Source organism: Balaenoptera physalus (assembly GCF_965194825.1).
Source record: "Balaenoptera physalus genome assembly, chromosome: 3".
NCBI lineage: Eukaryota > Metazoa > Chordata > Mammalia > Artiodactyla > Balaenopteridae > Balaenoptera > Balaenoptera physalus.
In genome coordinates this window covers 125830235-125848045 of record NC_138890.1, presented here as the reverse complement: position 1 = coordinate 125848045, position 17811 = coordinate 125830235, and the positions used below count along the sequence as shown (strand labels likewise).

Below are 17811 nucleotides of genomic sequence, written 5' to 3'. Positions count from 1 at the left end.
TGCTCTGTGGCATGTGGGATCTTCCTGGATCAGGGTTCGAACCCATGTCTGCTGCATTGGCAGGCAGATTCTTAACCACTGTGCCACCAGGGAAGTCCCCATATATTTTAATTTGGAAATCACCTGTTATTTTTTTCCCCTCTCTGTCATGACCAGTGAAAAGTAACCAAAAAAAGTTTAGACTAAGAATATTTTTGTGGGAAAAAAAAGTTGTATCAGTGTTACCTAGAGGAATATATTGTCCAGATAATGCATTTATTAAAATGATGAGAAAAGCTAAGCATAAAGGATGAGGACAGCTGACACATATCACTCATCTTTAATTTCAAATCACCATCCTAATGGGGCAGCCCTCCAGCAGAGACTACCACCGTCATGCTCTGTTAACAGGGCTTGGTGGGACTGCTTAACGTACCAAATAAACTTTGGCTTTGGTCTATTTTGCTAAAATATAAAAATGATTTAGTTGATAAATGGATAGAGGACGACTGGTTGTTTTAGTAGTACAAGGAACTAAAATTAGAAGCCAGGCTGCTGGGTTTAAGCCCAGCTTTACCATTTACTAACTTTATGACTCTGAACAAATTGCTTAACTTCTCTGTGCCTAGGAGGTTAAGCATCCTTATCTGTGAATAGGGAAGACGAGTGTTCCCACTCCCACATGTAGTATGTGTATCCCATGATATCACCTAGCTCAGTGCATAGAATGGTCATTGGCTCTCAGTAAGTGTAATATACTGAATTACTATTATCATTATCACTATTAGTTATTATTACTACCTGATGACAGTAAGTTGTGCTCTGAATTTCTCCACAAGCATGCAATATTTAGATTACTACTGAGAAAATGCTGTCCTATAGACACAAGTCAGTTTGAAGACAAAACAAAGAAGAATATTTCCTGAGGTACAACTTTATTGGGAGATTCGTTACTCCATTTTTGGAAGAGTTTCTGAACCAGGAAAATTCTGAGATGAGCAAAATACAAGAAAATTCACAGATTTTTCTTTTGGATTTAGACTTTAGAATCTGATTAAATAGTAGATAATAAATAAATAAATATTATAAAATAAATAAAATAATATATATATTTTATATATAAAATATATTATATATATAATTTATATATAAATTTTTATATAAAATAAATAAAATAAAACATTCATAAATTATTTCTTCCTCCAACCACCCCCTCCATCCACCCATTCAGGCTATTAAATACTCAGGGATTCAGCTCCTTAGGTAGGTGCTGGAAATGAGAAGCCTCCTTTGCATGCAGAGGCCCCAGCACAGCCCTTCGGCCAGGAGCAGTGTCCAGTCTAGGGGCCAGCTGGAGGCCAGCTGCCAGGGTGTCCCCCTCTGAACTTCTCAATACCTCTTTTAAGTTTGTTCTCAGCTAACTTGATTCCAAGTAACTTGATTGAAGGCAGGAATTCATTTGGGTCCTAGGAGCAGGATCAAGCTTAGGGAGGTAGGGACTGCTTGTGTGTGTCCCAGGACCTGAGAGCACCAGTGGTGAGGGGTGGCAGATCTGGGGGTGAATTCTGGCACTGCCTCCTCCCAGCATTTGTTTGTCCTTGGCCAAGTGACTTCACCTCTCTAAACCTCAGTGTCCTCATCTGTGACATGAAGCCCATAGGATGTTGTGAGGCTTGTATGAGGTAACACCCACAGCACATGTGTGGCCCTGGCACAGAGTGAGCACTCAGTTTATCAGCGCTTGTTACTGTTACCAATAACACATCTGAGAACAACCATCCTGTATCATTTCTCCGGGATCCCTGTCAAAATATATATAGGCTCTTCATTGGCACACATAAGCAAATTAATGAAAAGATTTTAACAGAGAGCAGGTAAATTATGATGAGATAGATAGGGAGAGATCTGAGGGAAGACCCAGGGTTGAGGACTGCCAAGAAGATAATGGGCCTTGATGAGATATTAAATGGTGACTCTTGGGCTGTAGAAGGACACAGCCTTGATGGAGTGTAGGGGGCTCCCATGAAGGAGGGGCCCTGAGGAAGGTCCCATTCCTACTTCTTGGTTTTGCTGTCTAGGGACTGCCTAGACTGGAAGGGTCAGTCTTCAGAGTGATGAAAACCTACTCACCAATGACTGGTCTTATATTCTTTCAGTCTTTTAACTCCATGAGAGATTAATCTAGTAATGATAACATTAAAAATAATTTATCAAGTGCTTCCTATGTGCCAGGCATTGCCTTAGGCAGTTTTACATATTTATATATATTTAATCGTTTTAAGTATATAAAATGTCAGCTTTACACAGATGGCAAAACTGAAGCTCAAGGAGGTTACGTATGAAACTCACTATGGGTCACACAGCTAGCTGGTCTAAGAAGTGGGACCAGAACTCAGGTTTGTCTGACTTCAAAACCACTCTATTGTGGCAGCATTCTTGGCATCTTAATGCAAAAAGGTTTCTGCCTGTCAATACTTCTTATTCTTGGCTGATACCCCTGATAATTCAATCTTTGGGGACATCCTTATCAGGAGGTTTGCTCTGCCACCTTAGAGAAGGGGTAAATATTTTTTTAAAGGGGGGTTCTAGGTCATGGGCATTCAGAATAGCCTGAATACATTTCTTCAACTACCCCTTTTTCTCCCTAGATTTTGTAAAATTACATGAATGAAAGGTAATTTTAACACACCAAGAAGTTTTAAAGCCCCATTATTACAGAAAGCTGAGTATAATCTTAAAAATATCAGTACAAGCTTTAAATTATATTGGTGCATTCAGCCCATGTGTCACTTTTTTAGTTAGCTAGAGGAATGACCTGATAAGCCCTTGGATTGACTCACTGACATTTTGCTGATGTACGTAGTTGTGAGGCCTTAATTATAAAACTTACCATTGACTAGTCTGTCTGCCTCATCCCCAAAGCCCATTTAAAATATTAAATAGCCTCTTCACTCCTACCCTTCAGCCAATACACAATACAGGTTACATTTGTGACAAAACCATTCTGGAAAAGTTGTGCATAAATTAAATCACATTTTCCCATTGAAATCAAAACAATAACAGACATGCTTTGATTGAATTTCTGAATGATCCTCAGTTGGTATTGATTTCTAGCTAATATCTAAAATATCTAAAAATTGGTTTCTCTCTACCCAAGTAATACATAATCTGCACATAAACAATTATACTAGGAGAGCTCTTGAAAGGAATCCTTTAGTTTAGGTAGAATTTTTTGTAATAATATAATCACTTTGTAATTGATCTACTTTGAAGGTTTGATCTTTACTATCATGTTTTCTCCACACAGATACTTATATCTACTGCTTTTTAAGTAGCAGAATCTGAGCCAGCAGGGTCAAAGATTTTAAGATGAAGGAGCCCGATTTTCTCTTGTACTATCTTCATGTACCAGTTAAGTACTCTCTAGGGAGGAGAATGACAAGATACTCTTTCTACCTTTTTTCTTTGGAGTCTATCAGAAGGGTGAGAGGTCCTTACTGTGCGGTTTCTAGGAAATAGTTTGTGGACCTAACTAGCCTCTCCTTTTTTTAAATCTCCTCTCACCTCCCTGCCTGAAAATAAAGTTTCACTTTATCCAAGGCTAGAGATTTCTGGTGGGAATGACAATTTATGGACTATTCCTAAATTTTCTCAGAGAGACTTAGGGATGTATCAAGGGCTGAAAGCCAGCTCGTAGGCCCTACGATGTGAACTAGACCCATGATTTAGAATCTTAAGCAACTTGCCAGGTATGCTGGAGTGGGTCTCACTGGTAATCTGGGTTCTGGTAGAGTTGAATGATAAAATTAGACAACCTGTTTCATAGGCAACACATGAATCTACTTATCATTGAAGTGCCGGTGAGTTTTTCCCCAGGTGCTTTACATTAATATTTCAAAACTCTGACCTAAAAGACATGATTTCAAAATACTCACACTGAACACAGGCTTATGAATTTAGAATGCAATTGGATTGGGATTCATTGTGACTTTGATGGCTTGACTTAATCCACGAAGTATAAGAGCAACTGTATTTATTTCTGTAAATAAACTGTATCCATTTCAGAAAATGTTGCCAAGCCTGCCTAAATCGTATCAATGGAGGAGTTGGGATACACAGGGACATAGCCTTCCATGACCAAGTTGGACCATTCAGCATCCTTCTTTGGAGAATGCATGTTCTCTGTGCCTGTAAGTTCTTTCTGAAATTCAGAGGGAGAGCACAGTAAGCAGAGAGTTATGACTCTCACCTAAGGGTCTATCTTTTGGATTACAAAAGTACAACCAGCTGTACCTCTGTCAAACTGCCCATGGAGACGCAGAGCCTGGTGAGAAGTGAGATGGTGGCAAAGGCTGTGCATGTGCATGTGTGGTGCAGGAGTTGGGGGCAGGGGATGTGAACTCAGCAGACTTTTCCTGATGAAACTGTACCTGAGTCCTTGATATTTTACATATTCAATCTGGAAAAGGATGAAATAACATGTTTTGCTTGGGAACCTGACAGTATTCACTGCAGTGGGAACAGTCCATTGACTTTTTACCCTTGAAGCAAGGTGATATCAACTATGGAACTTTATTCTGATTCCATCCTACCATGTACTAAGCCATTTCTTTCTCTCTTTGCTTTCTTGGTTTCTTCTTACCCAGTCTTATTCTCTGGATGCCACCCACAGTCAACTTGAGGTGCTTTGATCCCAGTACAAATCCAGGGTTCCCTCCAAACCAGACAGCCGGGAATGAAACCCTGAATGCTAAGGTGGATTATGACCATTTTAAAAAATGGCAACAAAAACGTCTGGTCTTCCTCACCTCCTTGAAATCAAAGTTCAAATGACCTTCACAATTCATTCCTTTCACTGATTTTAATACATCAGCAGCCACCTTAAAACCCATATTCAGTAGCTGTTTTGTTCCATGGCTCTCAGGAGATTTCTGGAGCTACTTAGGCTCTCTCAAAATCATGTACTTGAGGGAGACTGAGACCTGCCAAAGCCACCGTTAGACAACCTGGTCTGGTAAACCAATGTATACTAACCACACCTTTCCTGCTCATCTTTCCACACCATGAATCATTATTTGGCAGCAATAAATACTGGATGACAGAATGCCTTGTGCTATTGAGAAGCTGAAAAGACTCACCATATAAACTACAAGGGAACCTGAAACTGAATAAAGATGAATAAAATGGCATTTGGGATAGAAATTCAGGTGAGCTTGAGTACGTTAGTCTCAGCTGCCAGATGTACTTTAAAAAATTACTGAGTAGTATTTCAAATGCAGTGATACCCAGTGTGTCTATAATTCACTCTTAGCAGCAATGTAGTGTTACCCTCATCAGTGGCAGTCTGTTAAGATCAAGCCTATAATGGCTTCACTCTTAGCCGAAGGCTTTCAGGAATAAAAAGCTAAAGTAGATGTTAAACATGGCAAATTATATCTTCCTTCTTCCTCCTCCTAGTTCCCTCTCAGTATTTACTTTTAATTTCTTGATGCTCCACTTCTGATTTTCTTTCTCTTACTATCCTTTGCTGCCTTAACCTTCCATTTATTCAATCTCTCTCTATTGTTTATTTTTATTTTTTAAAATGTTATTCAAATTCCACTGTTTTATTATGGCTTTCAGGGACTAATGTGCTTAATTTCCATATAGATGCCTAAATTCCTCACCATGATTAACAGTATCCAGTTCCCTAAATCTGAAACTTGGGAGTCATACTGAACATTTCCACATCATATTCTCATCCCTATGTCCAATTGTTCATCAGGATCTTTTTATTCTCCTTTCCATTTTATTCTTTTTTTCCAATTCATTACCCTCTTTTTGATCCTTGCTATATCTGCCTGAGTTCAAGCCTTCATCATCTCTAGCCTGGACTCTTAGAGCAACTTTTTAACTCTTCTCCCACACAAGGCTATCTTCCCTCTGCCCCTTTATACACCGGCCAGCCTAAGTATGTCAAGTCCCAATTTCCTTCACTTGTTCCCAGAACTGGTGGATAGAGTCCTAACTTCCTTCCACTGCATCCAGGACCCTCCAAACCAAGTCCCTGTCTCTTTCTTTGTAGCCTCATCTCTACTACCTGTTCATCTGCCACCCTCTGCAACCATACTGAACTATGTTTGACTCCACAGCCCCGTGACTGCACACAATCACCTTCTGCCAGCAATGCCCAGCATTTCAACATCTTCTTGGCCAACTGTTTCACACCTTCCAGTGCCCTGCTCAAGCTTTCCTTCTCCATGATGTTTCTGCTGAATAACCCCTTCCTCTGTGTACTCATGGTAGTTTCCTTCTACCCCTATTACAGTACTGCCCATATTGTGAAAATTATTTGTTTGCATGTTGCCACCCCTCCTAAACTGTGCTTCCTTTGAGGACAGGAACCTTTCTTAGTCTCAGTGGCTGGCACATGGTAGGTAGGTTGGCTAATTAAATGACTTTACGGTTGGATGACTGGAGAGAACATTTTTTAAACACCATCACCTTGCCGAACGGACAGATAGATATCTATGTGACAAATCAAGTTCAGTAAAATGTTAACGGTAAAATCTAGATGGCAGGTGTTCACTGTAAAATTCTCTCAACTTTGCTGTATGTTTGAAACTTTTTTTTATTTTAATAATAAGATATCAGGAGAGGAACCATCTCCTAAACTTCAGTAGTTGAAACAATACTCAAGATTCTATCAGTGGCCCGTGTTACCCATAAAGACCCCACTGAAAGACTGTAGTTTAGATCCCAAGAGAGCTCTGTTAGTCCTACCCTGTCTTGCTTGGAGTAGAGGTGAACTAGTTTCTCAATAGCCTCCTTTCCAAGAGTCAAGGGAACCTGATTCTGGTAGAAAAAAAGGGGTCCTCTTCTACGTCCTGCATTAACCAGAACCTGCTCCTTCCCCCACAATTGGACTTTCCTCCCAAGTTCCCCTTTGTAAGAGGCACTTCCTCTCTCCCTGATCTGATTTCCAGAAGCTCTATCAGGTCACTCTCACATTACTTTCATGCAAGAGCCTCTTCTCTTTTAAAATCCATGTTATCTGCCCATTTCATATCTCTATGGATGACAAGTTATGACTTCAATCCACTGTTTCATCCTTTTTCTCAGGGTACACACTGGGTTTTTCCAACTACAGATTACAACTGGCTCATAGACCACTTAGTCTATGAAGCTTGCCTTGATCCAAAATGTTAAAGTCATCAGTCATTCCTACAAGCACTCTTAGCACTTGTGTAAACCGCTCCATATAACACATTCTACCTTGCTTTTTAAAAAAAAGAAGTATCTTCCCCGTAAGACTACGAACTTATAAGTGTTTTGAATTTTCCATAATAAATGGCAGAGGCTGGCCGCAGCAAGCATTCAATAAGTAGCTTCTGAATGAAATGAACAGATGGTTTCAGGTATTTAAATGTATTCAATATATACTATTGGGAAGCTAAAGAGAACACAAAACAAGTTACAACAGATATACTGTTTCCACTTTAATTCTAATTTTATAAAAGAGAGTGATCGTGTCTTAAATGAGTCAACAGCTTTAGGGAATAACAATTCTAAGATTAGTCATACTTTGCAGGATTAATAATTTCCTAAAAGTTTCCTCCTTTACTGAGAAGGATAAAAATATTGTCCTAACTGCTTACTTCAGATTAATATTAATAAAAGGTGATTTGGCCAGACAGAAATGACTATGAGGTATTTCTCCAAATAATCCAAGAAATATCAGATTAACACCTATCCATTTTAAGAGAATTTCTTTAAGGCAGAAATAAGTACAGTTGCAAATGATATTCTGCCCACTATAAAAAGAGCACTACATTTTCAGCTGCAAAGCTTATGTATGATAACTACCCACTATAGAGAAGTGTTTGGAGAAATTATTAAAATGGCCTAAAATGAAGTTATGAACATAACTTCAACATATATTATTGTGGGCATGTCAAAAAGCCAGTTCTGGGACTTCCCTGGTGGCGCAGTGGTTAAGAATTCGCCTGCCAATGCAGGGGACACGGGTTCGATTCCTGGTCCGGGAGGATCCCACATTCCGCGGAGCAACTAAGCCCGTGTGCCACAACTACTGAGCCTGCGCTCTAGAGCCCACGAGCCACAACTACTGAGCCCACGTGCCACAGCGACTAAGCCTGCGTACCACAACTACTGAAACCTGCACACCCTAGAGCCCACGTGCTGCAACTACTGAGCCCATGCCCCGCAACTAATGAAGCCTGCGCACTCGAGGGCCCGCGTGCTGCAACTACTGAAGCCTGCGTGCCTAGAGCCCATGCTCTGCAACAAGAGAAGCCAACACAACGAGAAGCCCATGTACTGCAATGAAGAGTAGCCCCCACTCGCCACAACTAGAGAAAGCCCGTGCTCAGCAACAAAGACCCAACGCAGTCAAAAATAAATAAATAAATAAATAATTTTTAAAAAAAAACCAGTCTTTCAACAACGATTAAGACTTAAACTTTTTCTTTTTAATTTAATTATTTTATTTTAATTTTGGCTGCGTTGGGTCTTCGTTGCTGCACGCGGGCTTTCTCTAGTTGTGGCGAGCAGGGGCTACTCTTCGTTGCGGTGTGCGGGCTTCTCGTTGCGGTGGCTTCTCTTGTTGCGGAGCATGGGCTCCAGGCACGTGGGCTTCAGTAGTTGTGGCTCACGGGCTCCAGAGCGCAGGCTCGGTAGTTGTGGTGCACGGGCATAGTTGCTCCGCGGCATGTGGGATCTTCCCGGACCAGGGCTTGAACCCGTGTCCCCTGCGTTGGCAGGCAGATTCTTAACCACTGCGCTACCAAGGAAGCCCCAAGACTTAGTCTTTTGACAATCATGCCAGAAGTGTCTGTACTTCATAATCACAAACTCTTGTTTTCATGTTAAAATTCCTGATTTTAAAGAGTGAATTACAAATAGCATATAAATGTAATTGAAAATGACACGCCCTAGGGCTCTTCCAAATCTAGGTTCAAATCCTGACTCTACTACTTCCTACTCTTGTAATGTGGGTAAGTCATTATCTCTCTCTGCGCCTTAGTTTCCTCAGCCAGTAATACCAACTCTCGAAAGGTTGTTATCACGATTATATAATACACACAGATATTTATGTATATGAGATATATAAAATGGATAATAAATATAAAGGGCCTAACATAATACCCAACATAGTTTAATATGATAGTTATATCCTCTCTTCCACCTTAACCTTTTATCTTCCAACTCTGAAAAACAGACTCCCAAACCCACATGACTGAATGCCAATAATTTACAATACATAAAGACTTGTTTGCTACAAATCTTAGAGAAAAGATATTTTTCAAATTTAGATCATTTAAAGAAAGTAGTTTTGCTATAAAAAGTACTTCTGTTTGTCATAGATTTTTGAGCCCTTCTCAAGAGAAGGAAAGCTAGATTTCCAGAACATCCGTTACCAAAGGGAAAAAAAGGAAATGGCACTAGAGCCAGAGATTTTGCAAATTAAAATTCTGATTTTGAATTAATATAGGGTAAGGCTTTACTTCTTTGAAAGACTAAGTTACACAGTAAGTATACTGTGTTGAGGCTCAGATATAAGAACCAGGCCACTTGCAAAGATCCAAGTTTTCTGCATCTTGTCATGCAAGATGATTGCTCTTCCTAAAATGAAATTCCTTATGGAAACATTGAAAAATAGGATTAAAAAAAAATCCCTCAAACTGGATAGAGCTGATCAAAAGAAACAATTTCTTTTTAATAGAATAATGACCATATCATTTTCATTTGAAAAGTAGTCACAAATTATAGTCAGCATAGCTCTTTATTTTTGTTTTATTTGTTTTTTAAGCAGAGTCCGATGGCTGGGTTTCTTACATAATTAAAATTCATGGCTTCAGATGTTTGTATATTTGATCATGCTTACATTTTCATGTGAGAAGGCAGTCTGAACTTCCTGACTATGCCGTATTTGTCTCTATACTCCCCATAGTTTCTGTTATTATGCCTTGCACATAGTAGCATTCAGGAAATTTCAATGAATGCTTAACTGAATAAACAAAGTACTTTTATTTAAATAAGATATAAGAAAATTCAGGATTTGAATGGGCATCTGCTGTTAATAAAGGGATTTCCCCATATATAACAAAGAGAAATTTCAGAGTCTGAAGACTTTTGTCCTCCTATATAAACAGCTATATATAAAAACATTCTTCTATTTTTCTTCAAGGAGAAAATTAGCATTTGTAACATAAGTAGTTTCAAACATATGCTTTCATTATACGTATCACAAGCATGAATTTTAATCTTTACAACAGCAGAGGTCCGTTGTTGTAGCCAAAAAGAAATAGACGTTTTCAGTTTTAAGCTTGGTTCATTAGAAATCATCTCTATCTTTCTAGCACAAGTCAAACATAGAATGCTGAGTTGGACAGAACCTTAGAGATTATCCACTCCACTCCCTCATTGCATAGGTAAGTAAACTTAGCTCCAGAAAAGTTGACTTAATAAGGTCATGCAGTTAATGGAAGAGTCTGGAAGAAAACTTAGGTTTCCTGATTACATATCCAGTATATATGTAGCTTTCACAAATGCTCTATGCAGACACACTACAACAGTGGTTTTATGGGGCTCTTCGCACTCTGGGAATCAGTATAGGTGAATCACTAGAGACCAGAGGCCCCTTACCTTCTATACTGGAGGTACTGGGAAACTTACCTTCAGTACTGGAAATGGGGGTACTGTCACATTTGCTTTCACACTGCTGCATAGATGGAGGTCGAACAGTTTCTGGACAGTCACTCGATGCCTGTCCAGTGTAGGAAAGACATTGCACAGTCCGCATTTGCTGTCCAAGTCCACACTGAGCAGAACACTAAACCAAAAGACAGGGAGAAACAAAATACTGATCTCAACAATTTTCAGGAGGTAAAAAAGATACTATGTCATTTCAAATACCATAGATATTAGCTTTTAAAGCCCACATGTAGTTCAACTTGGAGAGATATATGATTAGGTCGTTCTATTACAGAACTGGTTTGGAAACTCAAGGATCATGTTATTGTCCTAGAAAATGGAAGCAACTTAGTTTCCAGAGACAACAGATGGAGATTTCTTGGGCTATTATTTCAACAGTTCCAAGCAGTGCTGGTGAACTTAAATAAGAGTATAATGAGAAAATATTTGTGATGAAGTAGAATAATCAGAGCTTCTAGGGCTGGGACATCACTATTGCTGCCTATTTATATATTATAGATTTGTGGGAAGACAACCTGATGGTCTATTGGAGTGCTCTTAATCTGATCAAAATATTAGTTCAGTATAACAGCAGTGACTGCTGTGGGGCCTGGTGATGGGGCCAGTTTGAAAATAAAAAAAAAAAAGAGCATAAATAAGTATGCTTGAGTTTTGTGAGGTATTTTCAGTCACACAAATCTGAGACAAATGTGAAAAGAGGTATGGTGTTAGCCAATTAGCATGTCTCTCTCTCCTTTTTCATCTATTTGGGGATTCGGTTACTTTAGAATTGAAGTTACCCTCTGAGGGGCTTAGTTTCAGCTGGGACTGATCAGCTGTCCAGGCTGAAGAATAAAGCTGTGGTCTATTCTTTGGGCCTGCCGCCCAGAATACCAGAAAGCCTGTGAGATTTGGGATCAAAGGGATGAGGAGCTAATTGTGCGGAAGACAGGTGATGGTGATGTTTACAAGGTAAACAAACCGAGGCCCTGTTGGATTTATTTGCAAAAACTCTCAAAGCACTTACAGGACTTGCAAGGATATTCACAGATACTTTTAAGTTTCTAAATACAGAATGAAAAATAAATGCACCATAAAGATGTAGTAAAGCATCTTTGAAAATGTATTTTCACTGGTTAATCTCAATTTTAGGAAACGGAATTGAAAATATAGAGGAGAAGAAAAGGACTTGACAACATTTAAAAGGACAATCTCAAACTGACAACTGTAAATTTGGTGAAATTATCAACACGCAAAAACTTTCAAATGCCCTTTATATAACAGTGAATTGCAACAAAGAATATATAAGAAAGGAAATTCCTAGCCGGTTTAAATAAAAATCATAAGAGCATGTCTGTACTGATTCTTTAATAGCATCATATCAATTATAAATTGTGAAACTGTCACACTTCTACAGAGAAACACTTATTGCATTCAATGCTTACTTAAGCTTATGATGTATATTCCACTTGAGCACTTTGTAAATCAAACTAAATACTGTTATACAAAAGCAAATTATTAATTATTTGTTGGACAATGCAAATGTTAATTATTTTATGATCATACTTCTTTTGTTTCCCCACAGGGCTGAGCACAGAGCAAGTATATTTATTTGCCTTAATGGAGACTGAAAATCTTTGCCCGCTCCCCAAAGAGTCTGTAGATACTGCTGCACTCTAGCAATATTGAATTTTGGCCATAATTTTGGTAACTACTTCTATGAAATGCCATTATTAATAAGTAATGGCAGGCCCAGAGCACAAACAAAATCATGCTGGTGTAGTTATATGCCACTATGATTTATTTGGGTCTCAGATATTAGAAAATGACCAGCTCAAGGTTAATTATAAAGCCACAGGAAAAGGGCATTGATTCACTAGAAATTTACTTTATGGAGCATTATTTTTTAACATAACCCAATAAATTTCCTTTTTTTTTTTCCCTTTTTGACATTCAAAAGAACAATACTTAATTTTCCTTCTATCCAAATATATCGATTTGCTTTTAAAGGATTTAAGGTGACCTTCAGCAAGATAACACAATTTAAAACTGAGAAAGAAGAAAGAAAAAATAGGAATTGGAACATAAAATAGAAATGAGTCCAATCAATATAAAAATATACACTAAAAGCCCTATATACCCGTTTCCCAAATTCATAGTGTCCATCAGCTAAATCCATTGAAGAATAAGTATTAATAACATTTCAAAGATTGTCAATCATATTATCAAGCTAATTAAAACCTCCACATCTTTTCTGTGAGGTTAAGAGAAGTCATTTTGCAAGTGGGAAAATTAAGACAATGGTGTTGTTAACTGATTTGGTCTTGAATTAGTTGAGGGAGTTGGCACTAGAATCCAAAGTTTTGGTAGCTTGTTCAAATCTCTGGCCATTAGACTATTTCTCTTTAAGTTAAAATGTTAGAATCCAAGGAGTAGGTGAAAGTGGGAAGTGTGTAGGTGTGGGAGAAACATGGCTCAGTGTGTCTCTGTGTGACTGCTGCCGCCTATGCACTGTCTCACACTCACATCTCATACCTGGATCTCTGTGTGTTGTTACTCATCTCTTGAGCCCCTACAATGACCCAATCAGGAACCTCAAGTCTCTCAAAGTGCTGCTTCAGCAGGAGCCCACAGTCCAACTGCCCTACCTGGCCCCAGTCTCCGGTCACCCAGCGAGGAGGAGGACAGCGGCCCAAACTGCAGCGGATGCGGACAGGCGGTTTGCTCTCCTCGGAACATTGTGCTGCTGGGAATGTTTTAGAAAGGTCACTGCTCTTGCACAGAACAATCCGATGCTTGAATCCTGGACCACATTTGGGAGTGCACTGTAAATAAAACAAATACTAATGAATAATGATAGTCTAAAGATAGAGAAAAATTTGAGGAAAGTCTTTCTCCAAGTAAATGGCTGTTTGGGTAAACAACATACACACATACTAAATTCTAGGCAAAGTCTTACAGATATGAAAATTCCTTAAGTTTTTAAATAGAAGAACTTTTATCTTTTTCCCTAAGGTCTTTAAGAGCTGAAACCAAAGTTTGCTTTTCTTGGCAGTATACTTTCTTCTTTTATTGTGTGTAGGCTTACTCCACGATTCCTCCCTATTCTTGGCCATATTCAGTTGTGATAAGATTCTGCTAATTTTTGGAATGTGGAATCCTTGGTTTCTTACTCGCTAGGTGTAGTCTTCTGAAAAGAATTCTTATGTTACTAGTGGACCATCAGAAGTTGTCTTTGTGAAGCAAGCTAAGGTTTGATTTAGATGTGTACAGTTGTCCCTCAGTATCCGCAGGGGACTGGTTTCGGGACCTTGGAGGCCACCAGAATCCATGGATGCTCAAGTCCCTTGTATAAAATGACATAGTATTTGCATATAACCTACACATACCCTCCTGTATACGTTAGATCATCTTTAGATTACTTATAATACCTAATACAATGTCAATGCTATGTAAATAGGTGCCAGTGTACGGCAAATTCAAGTTTTACTTTTTGGAACTTCCCGTAACTTTTCTCCCAAACATTTTCAATCTTTGGTTGGTTTGAATCCATGGATGTGGAACCCAGAGATACAGAGGGCCAACTGTATTCTTAGAGTGTGCTAGCTAAGGATACATGATCACAGGTAAAGGTTTACTGTACAGGAAATCTCTGGACATTTGCTTGTCCATCAGTTAAACATAATGAATTTGGCTGTTCTTTAGTTGGACCAGTCTGCTCTTCATACTGAGGAAAAGATCCTTCTTCCTATGTCATGAAGTCTATTACTTACCTCTTTTCCAAGTTAATTGGAGTGCTCTGTTCTACAGCCACCTACTCAACGTGGTGGCTGACTGAAGTCCTCCAGCTTTCTCCCCTGCACATCTGAGCCCTTCCTTATAATCTGTACTTCTTCTCAGTGAAGTGAGAACCTTACCCACAATATTTTGAAGCCCTGTTTCTATATCTTTCATTCAAAAGCCATTTCCAAATTTCCTACAGGAACTACACTAGACCGGGGGGAGGGGAGACATAAGAATGAATAAGTCAGTCTGTACCTCAAGGAGCTCACAGTTTTTTTGTTTTGTTTTTTAAATTTATTTATTTATTTATTTATTTATTTATTTATTTATTTATTTATTTATTTATTTATGGCTGTGTTGGGTCTTCGTTTCTGTGCGAGGGCTTTCTCTAGTTGCGGCAAGTGGGGGCCACTCTTCATCGCGGTGCACGGGCCTCTCACTATCGCGGACTCTCTTGTTGTGGAGCACAGGCTCCAGACACGCAGGCTCAGTAATTGTGGCTCACGGGCCCGGTTGCTCCGCGTCACGTGGGATCTTCCCAGACCAGGGCTCGCACCCGTGTCCCCTGCATTGGCAGGCAGATTCTCAACCACTGCGCCACCAGGGAAGCCCTAGCTCACAGTTTTAATGTAGGAGATAGGTATGTGAACACAAGGTTAAGTAACATAAAAGAGGATGTAAGAATATATAAATTCCTGTGGCCTTAATCATCAATTTCTTATTTTATAATTATGTATTCATAAGTCTTCTCATTCCTACCAGACTATAAGCTCCTTAAAATTACTTCATTTCTGCTTCATTTTCGTACACAACCTCACCCTCATCCTCAGGATCCAGCAGAGGGTTTTGAGAAAGCACTCTATAAATATATACCCTCCTTTATTTGGGAAGATGACGGTTTTGATTTACTTTTAGGTAAATCAACATGTACTAGTTGTGGGATGGGAATGTCTTCATGAACAATGTACACACCCCTGAGTGGCTCTGTCAGGGGTAATCCTTGAACCTGGTTCATGTCATAGAAAGAAAGAAAAATATTAAAATTCTTTCAGGTGTAAATCAAGGATCTCATGAACACTCTTTATCACAATGAGTGTGGTAACAGAGTGCATTTCCTCCAACTTAGAAAACATTACATTAAGATGCATTTTGAAGGAGAATAACATCCAGTTCTTTCCAATATGGTTCCCAAAAAGGTTTTAGTTAGGGATTTAGAAATCAAGAGAGAAATTCCCGATCCCTGTTATTATCTTTCACAGCCAAATCAACATCCTTATTTCTAGCTGCTGCCTCACTCTACCCATATAACTCAGTCACTAGGTTCTATTAATCTAAGTCGTAAATCTCTCTCACATCTGTTGATTTCTCTTTGTCTCCGCTGCCACTAACCTTACTACAGACAAACATCATTTCCTACATGTAACATTGCAATGGCTTTCTAACGGGTCTCCTGTTTCTTGCTCTTGCCTCACTCCAATCCACTCTCTAAAGCACACATCCAGTTATATTCTGCTCTGATTTTTAAAAAAAATCCTTCAGTGGTCTTCAAGATAAAAATTCAAACTCTTTAAATATGCTTACTATACACTGATAGGAAGGCTCTGCTTACCTCTTCAGATTCACCTCTCCCTACTAAACAAGGTGCAGTATTCCTAGTGCCAGCCCAGCGCCAGGCACAAAGCTAATGCTGCTGCTGCTACTACTATGACTACTGCTGCTATTAGTAATGATAATATTGATAGCAGCTGCCAATTAATAAACACTCTAGATAGCAAGTGCTGTGCTAAGCGCTGTAATTCACACAGTCTTCACAAAAATCCTGTGAGATGACAATTATTATTCTGTTTTTAAAATGAAGAAGCAACCTAGAGTAAGTGATTGGTACAAAGTCATGCAGTGTTTAAATGACAGACCTAACGTTACCACCTACTGAGTGCATGATAGACACTACACCACATACTTTGCACATATTATCTCATTTAGTCCTCTAAACAACCCTGTCACTTTATATATCAAGAAACCAAGACACGCAACCCTATCTTGCAATCATGCATTCTGTAGAATGAATAAAGCCCTGATTAGAGTCTCTTGAGCTTGTCCCACTTGTGTCTGGTCCTCTTGACTTCTCACCAAGTCTCTTCCACCGTCCACCAGTGTTAGAAGACACAGCCTTAGAGGATTTCTGTCACTCTCTTAATGCTTAATATTATTACTGATAATGATAACACCACTACCTTATATTCCATTAGAGCTTCACAGTTCACAAAATACTTTCCATACATTATTCTCATATAAGTTTTTGAGTCTTGTTACAGGAAAGCTTAAGCAACTTAATCGAGGTTAGGCAGACAGCAAGTGGTAGAGCTGGAACTAAATCCTAAGCCTTCTGATCTATACTTTAGCTCCTAGCATTGGCAGAAACAAAGTCTTGAGAATACATAAGAAGTATTAATTATTATAAAAATAAATGAGATAAAGTACAAGAGGATGGAAGGGTATTTCAGACTTTAAGAGACAGAGGCAGAAACACCTAGGATGTACAGGGAATTCAGTTTAGTATTTAGTATTCAGTTTTAGTATTTTGAGGCTATGATTAATTTTCTATATTGGGAAAATTTACTGAAAAAGGCACTTGTGCCATTCCCCTTCCCTCTTCGCATTTTAAAAGCATATGTATGTATATTAAAGCCTGGGACAAAAAAATGTCTGTCTGTGTATAACTGAGTCACTTTGCTGTACAGCAGAGATTGGCACAGCATTGTTAACCAACTCCACTTCAATATAAAAATTAATTAAAGCCTAGGACATAGGTCTCTCGCTTATTCTAATATCCTTTTCCAGTAGCAAGAAGCTTCTGCTATTATTTGAAGACTGCAGTAACATCTAGCGGTCTTTCCTAAGAGCCTATGCCAAAGTCCTGCTTACAGTTCTGGGAGGCAGACAATGCAAAGACAGACAATTCATTCATCTGTGTCTGAGAAGTCCCCAGGGAATCAAAGACAAAAAAACAAATAAGATTGACGATAACAGGGAGAAGAATAAAAAGAAAAAGCAACACTGAAATTTATTAAGTGTCAAGCAGCATTCTAAGTCCTTTGCATGTCACAATCTACCTAATCTTCATGGAAACCTCACGAAGTGCTGTTTTCACACCAATTTTACTAGTGGGAAACTGAAGTACTGAGAAGTACAGATAAATTCAGATGGCAGCTCTGAAAAAGATAATGCTCTGAAAGATAAATGTACAAAGACACAAACCCTCTGTGGGACAATGTGAAGTTATACGCAAAGCTTAACATATGACATCTTCTATTGAGGCAAGAAATAATTAAGAAAATTATAGCCCAAGCTCCA

The 17811-nt window shown here is 38.9% G+C and overlaps 1 protein-coding gene across 11 annotated transcripts in view; it reads right to left on the bottom strand.

The window, feature by feature from the left end:
• Nucleotides 1–17811, bottom strand: part of ADAMTS6 (ADAM metallopeptidase with thrombospondin type 1 motif 6) — a 279209-nt gene that overhangs the window by 13684 nt on the left and 247714 nt on the right. For 9 of the 11 annotated variants that reach the window (XM_082457107.1, XM_082457108.1, XM_082457111.1 and 6 more), the window contains 2 exons: nucleotides 13323–13499; nucleotides 10657–10813 (listed from right to left, as the gene is read on the bottom strand). In XM_082457107.1, the coding sequence (XP_082313233.1) occupies nucleotides 10657–10813; nucleotides 13323–13499 (334 nt within the window). Of the gene's footprint in view, nucleotides 1–10656; nucleotides 10814–13322; nucleotides 13500–17811 lie in introns of those variants that run through there. The other 2 variants (XR_014262242.1, XR_014262243.1) reach the window with 1 other exon arrangement.